This window comes from Myzus persicae, unplaced genomic scaffold, assembly GCF_001856785.1.
Source record: "Myzus persicae strain clone G006 unplaced genomic scaffold, MPER_G0061.0, whole genome shotgun sequence".
NCBI classification, from domain to species: domain Eukaryota; kingdom Metazoa; phylum Arthropoda; class Insecta; order Hemiptera; family Aphididae; genus Myzus; species Myzus persicae.
The window spans coordinates 120,880-137,271 of record NW_019103968.1 but is presented as its reverse complement, the minus strand read 5'-3'; the positions used below and the strand labels follow the sequence as shown (position 1 = coordinate 137,271).

Here is a 16,392-nt window from a genome sequence, read left to right as displayed (position 1 = left end):
GATTATAAATTATAATCTATAGACTCTATGAAATCTCTCAAAAATGAATGTTGCTTGAATTTTTAAAATAGCCATTAGCAGGGCAAACATTGAAAATTGAATGAAAACATTGATTGTTTTCAAATTCTAACTTTATGTGATTTAATGAGAATTTTATCAAATATGTTTACGAAGGGAACAATAATAAATAATAATCATATTTTATTAGTTGTTTTAATTCTATATACCCGGAAGACTCCATAATGATTCCGGTCAAGATTTAATTTTAATAAGCATCTGGTATATTTTGAATGATTAAGTACAACGTTTATCTGGGTTTCTGAGCGTCGAAGTTAAACAGATATTATTAATATTGTTCTTATAAATATTACAATTTAATAAAATTAATTACAATTCAATTGTTTGAAATTAGATAATTATAATCGTAAATATACGTATCCTTTTAAGTTATATGGCATTGTAAATGTATTCAAATATTTCTAGTCCTAAAGGCACAAATAATTAATACAAATAAAAGACGTAAAGTCAAGCCCGGTTTAGGACAATTTTGGGCACTATAATAATATATCCATTATCCATATATAATAGGAAACGTACTACCCGCCAGGGGGCTATTGTTCAATATCGGTTGTGGGCTCCGGGGCATGCCCCCCGCCCCCTTAATCCAGGCTTGCATAAATCGTTTAATATTCTGATTTTGCTACATGCATTAAGTTAAAGTACAGTTATGTGCTGAAAACTAAAAAGTGTATACTTCTTTATATGCAGTCCTATTAAATACCTTTTTTTTTAAGAACCCTCAATTATACCGCAGTATTCTAAGCCATGACTGTGTTTAAAATTCACAATACTACAACCCAATCAGTCGAGAAATTTTTTTGTCTTGCCTCTCTGATCGTTCGCTACTCACAACCAACTAGCTATTCATTTTCAATCTCATATTCATCTCTGTTGACGTTCCTTTCTTGCTAGCTGCAGTAAGGTTCAGAGTTCCAACACGTTTCACTAGAAAAATGTCTAGCTACATTAAATACGTACCCTGCCTTCTCTTGAGTCTTTGTATTCCACCCATCGGCCAATGGACTTTCTCCAATACTCGACGGTGAACGCCTCAGTGAACTCTTGTCCCTGACCGTTACCCCATCGGCCTTGCGTTTCGGTCCACGTGACCAGGTGGTCTTCGTCTAGGTCGATCTCTAGATATTCTCTTACTTCGCTGCTGATTTGCGCTTTTGGGCACCACGCGCCTCCGTTCTTCTCTTGGCGAATTCTGAAACAATATGGAAACCGCACATTGCATTATATTGTTATTATATTAGTAGGTATTGATATTAGCATAATGCTATTGAGGCGTATACGTTATTCAACGTTTTGTTGACGTTGCATTGATGAATAATAATAGTGATATAATGTAACATAATATTATACCAATTATATTATGATGTTAAAACCGTTCCGAAAATTAGCTTCGAGCACGACCTTTATAATAAACCATAAATTCCATATTAACAATGATTTTAAATGTTCAAAATTTAAACCTTTAGATGGAATCAATTTTTTTCCTCTTAATTAGAGATATATTATGGACATAACGTTATGTTAACGATCGTGAATTTCTGTGAAAGTTTAAAATACATTTTTGATCTTTATATTGATAAACTATATGAGACAACTGTTACATCATAGGTGTTATATATTTTATAGCTGGATTAATATAAGATCATATATGATTAAACTACAGTGAAATCTTTCTTAACCGAAATTTGTTTCCCTCTAAATAATGGACAAAATCACGGCAACCGACACTGTCCGATATTTAGAGGTTTCACTGTATGTGTATAAAGTATACGCGAATACGGTTAATCAAATTATCCGAATAAGCATATTATTCAACAAATCGAATAAGTACGACCAATACGAAGGCTTTAATATTACTCGACATACTGCTGTTGAGTACACGAATAATATTCAAAACGATTGCTTTTAAGTAGACTCACTGTAGTTACCCTTGGTCCAACCCCCCTCCCACACCATTACAATAATTGACTAGATATGCCGAAATAAATGTCATGTATTTATCATTGCAAGTCGTGTGACGTGTATTAATGCGGATCTCGTATCGGGATGGTTGTCAGACGGAGTATTTATTCGAAACATCGTTAACGTGTTTGTACAGACACATATTATTACTATTGTACGCATTTATTGCCGCGAATCGCGATATCGGTTTATTGCCGTTATAATAATATAACAGTATTATTATTATTATAATCATCATCATCATCATCACGATGATTATTATTATTATTATTAATTTATTATTATAACACGATCGTCGCCCCCCCCCCTCCTACCCGGAATGCCAGCAGCATTATTCTGGAATTTCGGTGCTTACAGATTACACAAACGACCGCTTGGATTCTCGGGATAATCTGTGTACAACTATTTCCCAAATATCCGATGGCGTTTGGTGATTTTTCCGCCATCGTGATTCGCACACCCGGTCGGCCGGCTGGACGGAAAAACACAATGCCGTCGGGTCCTCTATCGTATACATAATATACACACAATAAAGTTGCATAGATTTACCATTTATACATCATTGTTCAACAATAATAACGGTGACAATATAATATTAGACGATAATAATTATCATAATATTGCTCGAATCGGCGGCTCGTGGGTGCTGCTCGACGTGCGAGGGCACATTTATCACCATAGTGGGTGGCTAAGGAATTCCGACTTTGCCGAGCTAAATTCTAGACCGACTATGGGAACGGCATCTCCGACGACCGTGCAGATATCTACCACGGTGGGTGAGGCACGGTTGACTTTAAAATGTTTCCCGATCAAAATATACCTAATGTTTGTGTAATACGAACGGAAACATATTAAAACTATTCTTACGCTATATTCATGACGGATTTTGCGAAAACTAAAATCAAAAAAAACCTGCATAGGATTGTCTGGAAAAAAAATCAATGACCGCACCCTTCAAAAATGACTGCATAAGTACAGCAGAATATATTTTAATGCTAAATGATTAGTGACATACGCGAAGAGAGCTTATAGTTATAGTGTTCTTGGTAAAACTCCACATGTTTGTGCTATTTTTCGAGAAGTCTAAAGCACAGTTCATGTACATAACAAAAACCAAACCAACAGAAATAATTTTATAAAATATAGAAGTGATCTTCTGAAAAAAACATTGATTGATCTTGTGACAGTTCAATATTTTAATGAAAGTTCCGTGATGGGCAGATGGTGAAAAATTATTATTTACATCATAAAATGTAAAAATTAAATATCCAACATTAAAATCATAATATGTATCTTGTATATTTATTTAAGTTATTATTTAAAGCGACTGAAAATGTACCTAATAAAGACGAAATATCTGTATCTCGGGCCAGTGTATAAGGACTCATCGCAGTAAACTGAAAACTCGAACACGCCTAATCTAATTGTTTAACGGTACCGTTATGAGTTTTCGCCTTGTCTCTCAAAAATAAAACATCTAATATAATTATTGTAAATTGTTTCTCAGTTTTTATATTTTTATTGAGTAAAATTAAGTTAATATAACAGTGGTCGTTTTCAAAGCCAGCAATGAACGGTTTACTGTTCAAAATAAGTCATTGTCACTATTTTATACAATAATTGTCCGTCTATATAGTAAAACCGTAGCTCTTGGGATAGCGACAAGAAAGAGAGAGAGATAAAATGAAAGAAATGAAAAAACTATATCATTAAACAAATTTCCGAACAACCGTAGTAATTAAAGACGATTTTTTTTTCTGTGTCTAACATGCAACATCGTATTTATTCCAATCACTGTAAAAGCATTTGTCTTTATTTATTTTATGATTTTTTTTCCGTTTTTCTTTATATATTATACAATTTAAAGTATTAATAAAAAGTTTCTGGTGTGTATACATATATATAATTTAAGCTTAGCACAAGCAATTCATTCCGACTACAGAGAAGCGGTGTATAGAAGTTGTGCAATTTGTTTAATTTCGTTTCGTTTTGATAAAAATGTCTTTTCCAAAAAAAAAAAATACATACAAAAAAAAATCATTTCACATAATTCACGATAACCTAATTAATGACTTTAATTATTTGGTTGGACTTGCAGTTTGTACGTTGGTTGACAGAAAAAAATCCATCAATAATTAAACTGCGAAAATAATTAATAAAATAAAAAACAAATAAAAACTTTAATTGCTTTTGGACACAACGGTACTGCTCTTAATGGTACGCTGTCCAATTTATGATCTAATTTTATATTTTATTTTCGCCGGTGATTTATCGTTATTGTGCTGCAGTTATAGCGGATAAAAAGAGATATTAGTTCCATTAGAGAGAGCCTTTTTTTTGTTTATCAGGAAATATAATAACACATAATATCATATTATATTATAAAAAACAAAAAAATTAGCTCCACTATACAGGTTTTATAAGGCCGTAACGATAATTACTGTTGACTCTCAATAGTGTCAAATCTGTACTGTAAAATGCTGAGATTTAAGTTAAGGTTCGTTCAATTCATTCAATTGTTTTATACTTAAACTATTAAATTTCATGATTTCGTTAAAAATAATATACAGGGCGGGCCGTGGGAATAGGGCGCAAAATAAAGTTTTTTCTATACATTTTTGACCCTAATCTCGTAGCCTACTCTATGGTCTGTTTATAATATTATATTAAACGTTTTTTTCTGCAGTTATTTTAAACGTGGGATCCAAAATACAGAAGTCGACGGTCATAAAAAGCGCTAACACCGAGCTTATATCTCGGGAAGACAATATGATTATTATTCTTTAATATGCGTTATTCGGTCTGGCGCAGTTTCAAGTAGGCGAAACAGTGAAATTGCATCTTACACGGGCGAGATTTAAGATGAAATCCGATCTATGTCATTCCTACGTCATGACTCTACCTACCGTCATACGTTTGAAATTATTATAGGTACAACACTGTTCTCCATCATTGAATCGAACTCTTGAATTTATTTTCGATTAATTTTTAGTTGTATAATACTATTATTGAATAATTGTGTTTTTACATATTACAAGTACATACTCATAAGAATATGCAAAAACAAAGGTTTTTATGATTTTATTCATATGCCTTCATTTTCAATGATTCTCTTTTGACCGTTACGCAAATAATATTATCAACGTGAAAGTTAAGGTCATGCATGATGCGTAATAGTGACTTCTACTGTGTACATACAATTATAACTTTAAATTTATACCAAAAACCTTATACCTAGCAGTATATTGTATAAACACAAACATGATTTTTAAAATATTAATCATAATGTGATGCTTAAATTGAATCAACGTGCATAATGCTTATATTATAAAATATTTTTCGTCTTTGTTATTTGTATAATCAATATTTTCATTTATCACCGTATATCTGTAGTAAGATATTTCAGCTTCAAAACTTATCTATACATTTTTGTAAAATTGTATTTATTTTTAAGCTTGATTTTCCATAAAAGAGGAAATATATTTCGACTAATTTGTCAACCCCACATGGATGCTCTCAGACGAAACAGTATTTATGAATGTATTTAATTGTGTATTATGTAGTTTGTGCAGTGTCTGGACAGGGCTTAAGTGGTTGCGCATCCCCCAGGGCCCACACAATGCTGGGTCCCAAAATTGAATCAATAAACGTAATTATTTTAAAACTAGAACGTTCAAATAGCGTCAATAAAAAATGAAAATAATTTGAAACGCTGGAAAATTTGTTTTTGTTTTTCATCAATTAAAGTGTACAGTAAAATTATTACTTATAAAATAAAGTGTTTTCGGTGATATTATATAAAATCCAAATAAGAGAGGCTGATGAAAATTGAAATTTTAATGGAATAAGAGAGTAGTTATCAAAGTTTACATAGGTATTTTATTGTTATTGTTATTTTTTATTTCATTATTTTGTTTGTTACTTAAAACATGTACTCAAAGATTCAATATTTACTATTTAATCAATGGTAAACTAACTAAACTTACATTTATATCAAATATTTATGATTTATTGATTCTTATCCTGATACTGAAAATAGAAATAGTTAAATTCACTCTGATAACATAATATTCTGATTTGAAATCGTTAAAACGAGATGCGCCGCGCATAGTGCATTTCAAACTACCATGTTACTTTGTACCAACTGAATTATAATACCTATTTATATATAAAATAACAATATGTATATAATACATGTACAATGTACATAACTATAATAACAAATATCGAACTCGCGTTAGGACGTAACTAGGAATATTGCACACGACCGGAATTCTCGGAATAACCACAATAGGCCATCCGGTCTCCTCGTACAAAACAGAATATAAAGGTCCTATAGTGTACATGATATTATAGTGGCTGGATAATACGATTTTACCAGAGTTTATGCGACTGAGTTTTTGAGTCAGTCATTGTTTACAGCTCGATTTCGTTTATGAATCAACCGAATATTATCGTAAAATAAATCGAATTTTTTCGTTCGTCATTGTCATTTTTTTCGTTAATTTTTTCATGCTTACTTCACCTACTATTAGGATACATCGCTCCGAACGACGATATACAACCCACTCATATACAATAATATGGTACCGAATTATATAAGGCGAGACGATAAAGTGAGACGCAATGTTTTGAAAAATGTACTAGTGAAATTCACACTCGATAAAACCCCAAACAATATCATACAACGTTATGGTAATTCAGGGTTAAAAATTGCGAGGAATATCAAGATATTTTATAACTTATATTTTACGAAAACCGGTGCACCTCGTGAGGAGGGATACCGTTTCCAGTGCCGTCGACTTATATCCAGGCCCCGCGGGTCCCAGGCGCCTTTGAACAACATGACACGACTTAAGATCCGGGTTATGCCGGTGCTTCGTTTACCGGCGAACCCGAAAGCGGGCGAGGGCGAGCGCCTCCGAGGGTCCCAACGGGGCAATATATTATTATGACGTGTACACGGGACGCGCCCTCGCACGAGGGTCGTGTTTGCCGTCGTCCCGTATATAATGAACGGGCAAAGCGCGACACCGTGTCAAACGTTATCACTCATTAACGGACCGCGTCAAAAGGATTAAGCCGGAGACCTTTATATTATTATATTATTGTACACACGAAATATTATGTTGTATACGTAGCAGCAGCTCAGTTTTATGTTTTTTGCTCACTCTCTTTCGGGCACCGCGCGCGGCGTATCGGTCGTCCCGCTGCGCCCGGCCGAGATAATAATATTAATGGCGTTTTCCTAATTAAAACCAACATCCCGGTAGAGTCGTCGCCGTCGTCGCGGTAGTCGCAACGCGGACCGACCGACAAAGTTTTAATGAACATTAATATTGAGAGGGACGACGCGAGTACACACAATCACCCGCACACTCGCATGCGCGAGCACACACACACAGCCACACTCTTACACATATATACCCATCTAACGACCCTCACCGTCAGTATATAATGCACCACACACACACACACACACACACACACACACACACACACACACTTATATAATATAATATGCGTACGACTGCAGTTGGTGTATAATTATTTATACGTACAGTAGGTATGTACACGGGAGACTGCCGACAAATAACAAACTCGCAATTCTGGAGAAAGTTCAACGGGCCAAAATCGCATTGCATGCTCATTTATAGGAGATGCTGGGGTGCGTCACACAGGGTGCCAGAGCTTCGATGCTGGAGTAGGTTTTTTTGAAATTCTTAAGATTTATGAGAACGATTTTTTTCTTTGGTATCTATAATAGCCTATAGACCACGACTTACCTTCTTAATGGCTGGAATATACTGACGATCAAGGATATCGATTTAATTTTCAACACATCAAAGCCTCTTCAATATCATATTATGGTAAATATAGTATACACAATTACACCTCTGGCCCCTTCCCATACCAAGTTCCACGGGTGGACAGAGTTCGTACACATCTCGTGTCGTCGACAACTACGTTTTTAAACTATAGTGACATTAAATAAAAGCGCAACATGCAGTTGAAAAATAAAATACTTTCTAGTCGCGTTCATCGTTGAACTAACAATAGCATCTCGTAAAAACTATGTATATATCATCATAGTAAACTACTGTATTATGTCCGTATGATCCTAGCATCACGATTAATTCCGGTATTATTATGTGCGTAACCCCTAGCCCTTAGGACTGGTCGTTTTCTGGGTCTCCGTTTATGTTTTCAAACAAAAACTCGACATTTCTAATCATCTCATATTCTCATACGGGTGCTATGTAGTTACACAATAACGATTGTTTCGTTTAAAATTGTATATAAGCTCATAACATTATTATTACATTACGTAGACCAGACGACCGACGTCGTGCCGTTAATAAATAAAAAAATGCTTAAAAAAAACGAAAGTATACTAACTTACCTATACATAATAAGTGATGACGATACAGACACTACAGAATCAGACTTGCATACTGTGGAACTTCAATTTAAAGAACTTGAAGGTTCATTGAAAAGAATCGTTGGATAAAAATAGCGTTTTTTTCATTAATATCTCGTATGAAAATTGTATAAATAATAATGTACATATATGTAACAATATAACATATTTAAATGATATTATCAGTCTGCAATATCATGCCATTTGTTTAATTCCTTTTCAAATCATTCATAATTTAAGGGATTAATAACTTCAATCTTGTTCGGTATAAGCACTTGAGAAAAAATCCGGTCTTGCCCATGTTAAAAATGTTGACAAGTTTGTACTCTTGTTAATATTTCGTTTAATTACCTAAGCCTATCTTTTCATACGTTGGTTAATCTTACTATAAAGAGCAATATTTTTTCATGATAAAATTGTTCTGCCATGACGTGACGTTTCAATAATGATACAATTATTTGTAGTAAATATAAATCATGTTCGCTAAATAGAAACGGTATTGAATGAAAATGTCATGGTTCACTAAACGTAATTTAATAGAATGTCGTTAAAAAAAGGTTTCACTGTATCTGTATATTATTTAATTATTAATACTATTGTTATTAATTCAAATTTTTAACGCCTATACAATGGAGCACTCTAGGTCTCTAATGTTGTCAAGACTTCTCCGAGGAAATGGATCCATAAAATGCAAGTACTAGGCGTTATAACTTGTATGTTTATTGTTTATATAATGTGGACGAGATTAACCATCAAATAACGTAAGTCAATAAAATTGAATATGAACTATAAGTAAACAGTACTCACTTCACACTTGTACATACTACGGAGTACTGATTGGCATAATGCTAGCATTAAAAAAAAAAACGGCAAACTATTTTAATATTTCATGCCCAATGTCGTTTATTACAATTAATTATCATATTAATGATGATAGTAATTATATTGAAATAAAAAATACCTTAGAGCACTGTAGAATTTAATGATTGATTTTTAATTCCATTACCACTCATTTCCATAAAAACCCAAATAAAAATTATTCTCCATTTAGATAAGTGTCATTCTTTTTTAAAACAAAGAAAATAACTGTTGAGCGGCTATCACTCAAACCCTTTCGTCCCGTTAAATGTACCATCTGTAATGCAGAATAAATTACCTCGGCGAGTGCTAATTTCCAAGCCCGAATTTAATAGCTAGGTACCAGCTCTCTCGCTGTACGTTATAAACATATATATATAACCAGATCCTACACGGTGTTTTCAGTGACAAATTAAATAATGCCAGTTGATTTATCCTGTCTTAAGCTCTGTTAAATGTAACTTACACATATTTTTAACACAACAATTCGGGTAGTTTTGGCCAAATGTAAGATACAGATGTAAAATTATGTACAAATACAATAACTGTTTTATTTTTCTATAATCAAAAACTAATCAAACATCTCAAACAAAAAAATATTCGTTTTCCCTGAGCCAACAAAATGAGAATTTTGGAAAATCTTCTCATAGTTCACCATTACATGGTGGTACATAGCTAATAGGTATCATATAAATCGCATGTCCCTATACACATAGATCCACGCATTGTTTTGAATTTAAGTTGAGTGGTCAGTAAGCGGGTCATCTCTTTTATCTGTACACATAATATATATACGAAATATATGCGCTTGAATTCATATTTGGATAACGAATGATTATCAAAAGTGGACAGTGTTCACATCGTTAATGCGTTGGTGTTCTTCTAAATGTAAAATAATGAAAAATAATTCAAGATATAATGATATTATGATTTATTAATTTTCCCGAAAACGTCCATTATCTCACGCATTCTCTTTCTGAATATATTCCGTCGTAACCGAGACTAGGTCGTGTTCTTTTTTTACACCAAAGTCTTTCTGTGAGAGTGTCGTCATTTATCATCATCATTTTTGCAGCCGTTTTCAAACTGTACGGGAGGGAGGGAGTTAGCAGCCAGCTCGTTGATTATCTCTCTACGCTCCCCTCTTCGGCTACAACTTAACATCGTTTCTGAGCATGTTGTTGTTTTTTTGTCTGTTTCGTCTGCGCTTGTAACTCTACTACTACCTACTACAGTTATGCGTATGTCCGTGTGCCCATCCATTTTCGTTTCCCGGACGACAGGGTATCCACCTACCAGTCTGGCTCCTCGGGAAAACGCTAAACACGCTTGCGATCGTTGGCTACTCATCGGGTCACGAGTTTGGATCATGCCATCGAAACGATTTTCTGCTAGAGATTTATGTACACGTACCTGATAGATTAGGTATTTAGGTATCTAAACAATATAATAATTATGACGAAAATACAATGCATACAGTGTGTGTTAAAATACGATTTTTTAATTTCTGTAAGTAAACTTTGGAGGGATATTGTTGACATCACGTTTTGAAACCCTAGACATTTAAATTTAAAAATTAACAAATTTTGAATTACAAACTATTTTGTGAGTTTTCAGGATTTTATACTTATTATGTATTTTAAACAAAAAATCACTGAATAAATAAACTGAATCATTTTGTAATTTCTGAGTCTTCTCAATAATGGTACAAGATTTCTGTCCAAGCTACTACATATGTACCTACATGCTGTATTAATATTATTATAATAATAGTTTCATGTAACATTTCACAATATAGTAGTACGCCTGTATTCGTACCCGGCAAAGTTTTCAGTAAAACTTTGACAATACTCACTAAGCCGCCACACGCGTCGAAACGGTTTGTTATTAGGTATCTTCAACACTATTATTAATAATATTTATTATTCTTGGGTAATCGTCTCAAGCCGGGTTTTTGTCGATCGAACAACGTTACTGCATTTCATTCGGTTACGCATCATTTCATTTTGTTTTTGAATACCTACTATTATTTCAATGCTAGAAACTCGAAATGCTTATAGAACCTCGGGTTGGCGATAGTGTACAACATATACGACCGACGGAGAAAATTATTTGAAATTCCCTCTTCCCCTTCAGCCGATAGTTATATCTTCGACAGACCCGTCGAACAATGCATGCATAATCTAGTACCTATTATTTGTTATAGTTTGAAATATCAAATGAGTGCATGGATAGAGATCAAAATACCGGGAAATTTTCCAAACAAATGGGAGTTAGATTCTAAGCGGGATGGGGAAGGAAGCAACTGTGTCTCATTCAAAAACAAACCCTAGGTTCTGTGAACATTCGTACAACACAATAATCGTGTATGAATATACGATTGCTTATATTATATCTACTGCGTGGAATAAACCGAGAAGAAGAAAAAGAACCCAACTCGCTGCAGGGAGCGGTCCACGATCAGCCCTGAACCTCTAAACGAATATCTCTCAGTGTATGCATTATACAGATTTATCGTGATTTTTTTCACCGTTGCAATGCAGTGTATATACATATATATGCCTAACCTTCAAGGGGTTGGCAGAAAACATATCACACCGAAAGTCGTCAAACAATACTCTACAAACTGAAGAGCTGAAAGAACGTGTTTATAGCATAACAAACAATTATGTTTTAACAAACAATAATTGCACGGTCAGCGTGAGCTTTGTTGAGCAAAAGTTAAAATTATCCGCAACTAGTGAAAACAAAGGCTGATATATTATGGAAGTCTTCCAACATTGGGCAATGCTAGTCGAGAAGAAAGTGTTTAGCATCAACAAAATGTTCCAACAAACAGTAGAGTTGCACTATCAGAGTGGATTAAAATTTTCTGATCGACATTTCGAATCGATTGATTGGCGAAAACAAAGTTCAATAATAATTTGTTGGATCGGTATTGAATATATCTCTGCTTATTTCACGCTGCCAATTCTACAGAGGTTTATAGCGGTTATTTCCTACCCATACAGAATCGTCACCGTTTACAGGAGATGCAAGATGACCAAATACGTGACCCTGTAGAGTTAAGAAAATAATCTACTCGCTGTAATGTTAAATTAATCATTTGGCCATGGGATGACACGCGTGCACAGATTTTATGTGAATTTAATAAATGAGATATACAATAAACGCACACTGATGCCGTCTTGCTTCAGAGGCACAATATCCGAGTGTGACTTACCCTCTACCGGGTATGTGCTACCTATATATAATATGATAATCGGATATAATGTACCCACCGCAGACGCGATCATAAACTTTTGCTCCGATCCCATAAACTTTTTAAACGTTATATTCCTATAATGCGTATAAATATATATACATGTATGTATATATGTATTATTATATTTTTCGTATATATTATATTGCGTTACACAATAAAAAAGTGTATATATAGTGGTTTATAGTGCGATGAAGGCGGCGGAAAAGGTTGCGGTCTCTGCACAACACACGCTCGGGCGTTCCCGCGAGTTGATGTTTACACTGAGCAAAAGCCCGTCTGAGTTTTTATTCGGGATTTTTATGCGTGTAGAAACTGTGCCTTTGGGACGCGACAAACGGATGTAACTGTTTTTTTTTTTGCAGGTAAACGAAAACAAACAGAAAAAATAACCGAACGCTCGCCTATATGTGCGTATTCAAACTGGCAGATTTGTATTCCGCATTCGTATACCTTCGCGGCACACTTTCCAAAATATGTTATCCCCACCCCACCCTTCCCACACATTCACCCACTCGCCCTCTCGTTTTTCTTTTTTCGCGTGTATCACACATTAAGTGCGAGCGCGTATGATACGGCCGCGTGTTCCGCGCCGGCGCAGTGGTGGTCCAGCCGATGAAAAAGCTTAGGTGGTATGTAAATTTAAGGTTTTTTATTTATAAAATATTATATTATGCTCCTTTATTTTTTATTTTAAATTTCCGAGGACTGGAGGAGATACGTGGAATTTTCGCTTGAAAATTGTTGTTTTTTTTTTTTTTTGATTGCGATAAACAAAACAAACGAATCGACGATATCTTATGATATTATATGGGTATGATAAAATATTATATTACAGCCGCATTTGACATACAATATAATATATTATATATTATAAGTTGGTATATATATATATACAATGTGGTTCATTTAAGTGTGTGCCATCGTTATTTAAAAAAAGTTCAATTGTTTTTCTCAAAACCATTTGATGGAACTTCAAAACAACATTTTTGATAATTATTTTTTATTGTTATCATTATTAAAATATATTTTTAATTTTATATTCCAAAGCAGAATGTTTTTTGGTCATTGGAGTATTCCGATACTTACATAAAAATCAAATTTTGAATTAGTATACTATTAGTTATAAGTTATAACTTGTAACGCAGTAGAATTTGAAAGTTAGAATAAGTCTTGAATAAGTCCAAAAAATATTCTGCTATTTTCGAAAACGTTGGGAAATGAATGGAAACACTTAAATGGTTCACCCTGTAGGTATGTACCTATGCGTATTTTATTTATTGTTGTCGTACACTGTTGTATTCGTTTTCACTGGGTGTTTTTGTTTTTTTCGCAATTTGCGTCCTGTTGGGTTGCATTAAGCTCATTGTAAGTTTTGCGTACAAAGTGCGAAGTTAACGTACGAGTAGGTTCTACGATTACGACTGCTCAGAATATAATATTTTGGTACGCCCAAAACGTGACAAATAAATCGACGAAATGGATACGGCATGAATATTGTAATGTCGAAGTTGTATATTTTCTGCCAGACATGGCTACACGTGCAGCAGTTATCGAATTTTACTCGACTTCAAGTAACGCGATCTCCGGGTTATTTATATTTTTTTTCATTCTCATATTTATCATAGGTAATGGATTCGTCGTACCCTCAGGTAGGTACCTCAGGTTGTTTTGGCGTAGTAGACACCCCGCGTTTACATATATTAGTATTAACCTGCTTGTCCGTATTCATCCCCCCGTGCCCCGATGATTGTTCCCGGTGTATAAATATTATAATATAGCATTTCAGTTTTATGCTAATACGAGTATAATATATTTTGCTGGTCATTTCGTCAAAATACATCCCGTGTATGCGTACACATTATCGTCTCAAGGCCGCCAGAGGAGAGGGGATAATTTTTCTCCTATCCCATGACAATTTCTAGGGGGCCCCTTAAAAATTTCAGATGGAATGTTGTGTGTTGGCTGAATAATAGTACCATGCTTATTAGGATTACTCGGCGTTATCCATATAAATCAAATTTATGCAATTTCATCAATACAACTTAATTAATTCATTTCTATAATTTGTAATTAAATATCATATCATAAACAGGGAACGTTTTCAGTCGTCATGGTAATTGTCATAATTTATTATTGTCGTATTGCAGAGGGACAAAGATTAGAGATACAATTTATCAGAGGTAATGATCCCGAAAAACTTTAGGACGGCCCTGTATCTTGTTGCATATTCGACACACTATGCATGCCACATAGGATCTATGCTCTGTCCATCCGATTCTGTGCATCCCCACTTCCATCGATACCAGTTCCACCATGGTAAGGTGTTTCGTGGTGAGGCGCAAAAGAACCGATTTTCGTCTGGTCGAGGAATGTTCTCTCCCTGACAGAGTACACTTAAGTACTAAACATAAAATACTAACATCTTTTCTTGCGGATCGATGGATGTAAAATCGTTAAAATGTCTCAGTTTTCACGTAATAAGTACCTACATAATGTTTAACAGTGTTTTACTATATTGTTGTATAGTCAGTATTAACACCGTGGACGGGCGAGATGGGAAAATTAAAACAAAACAATTTAGATAAAATAAAATCGCCGTGCGAAACGCGTTCGTTTTGGGATTGAGTGTTGGTTTATAGGCCACTTGCACTGGAATACACCGTTAAAGAACGTGCACAGACGTGTTGTTATGTTGTTGATCAACGAGAGGATCGAATAGCTTAAAGGTTTTACGACGATGCTATTTTTTGTTCTCTGTAAACACTCTTAAAGTTTTAAGGGTAGGTACAGTTAATACCTGTATTGTGTGTGTGTGAAAAAAAAAAAATATTTAAGTTTTAGATTGAATTGTATTGAATATTAAAACTAAACATTACTAAATAATATATTATATATTAATATTTTAATAATCTATGTATGTGTGTGAGTCTACTTAAGCATTAAGCAATACCATCAGTGTTTAATTACTGTAAACAGTGAAGTCAATCGATACATTTTGTTTTATAAGCATATTTCAATATTCATATAGTTGTACCTAGGATCATAAAATATAATGGGATCCGATATCAAAAGTATTATGTAATATTATAGTGCCTACACCTTGTTGGTGATTGGACGCCATCATCATAATTAATTATCCGTAGCTAACACCCAAAAGCTTTGATTTAGAAGAGTTCCAGGAAAATATAGGCATTTTTCGAAGGCTATAGTTGAATATTTATTTAATTACAAATAAAATCAATTTGCATTGTTGAGTTATGAACAGAGACCTTTTTTGTTTTTATATCATCGCGTTTTATTTTTCTTATTAAAACAGTTCACTAAAGTATCATATAAATTAGTTTAAAGACCAGTTTTAATTAAATCTATTAATTTATATTTTATGATTTTAGTGTGGCGTATGAAAAGTTTAACAACAAGTATAGATTTTAAAAAGTCGAATCTTCAAAAAATATAGTATGGGCGGTTCATTATTTATTATATTATATTTAGAATATTTAAAGAATTATATAAAGAATGAATAATGATACAACCACTTATTAGTTGGAAGATAAATTGTTTGACATACAGAGTTTTAAATTTAAAATAGGAAATAAAATATAATATATACGTGTTGTCTTCAATTAAAAAAAAAAAAATGAATAAATAATGTAACTGTCCGCTACCAAAGACATTCATCAACATTTCACACACTACAGCCACCTATGAACTAATAATATTATATTACGATGGTCTTGGTCTTACACATATGACATATACATAAATTACATTTTAAACGTATGTAGGATGAGTAAGTACACTATCTGTA

At 33.7% G+C, this 16,392-nt stretch overlaps 1 protein-coding gene across 1 annotated transcript in view; it reads right to left on the bottom strand.

Moving 5' to 3' along the window:
- The window catches only part of LOC111037041, a 162,998-nt gene that overhangs the window by 48,454 nt on the left and 98,152 nt on the right, over positions 1-16,392 (bottom strand). The window contains exon 4 of the mRNA XM_022319397.1: positions 1,039-1,270. Coding sequence (XP_022175089.1) covers positions 1,039-1,270 — 232 coding nt within the window. The remainder of the gene's footprint in view (positions 1-1,038; positions 1,271-16,392) is intronic.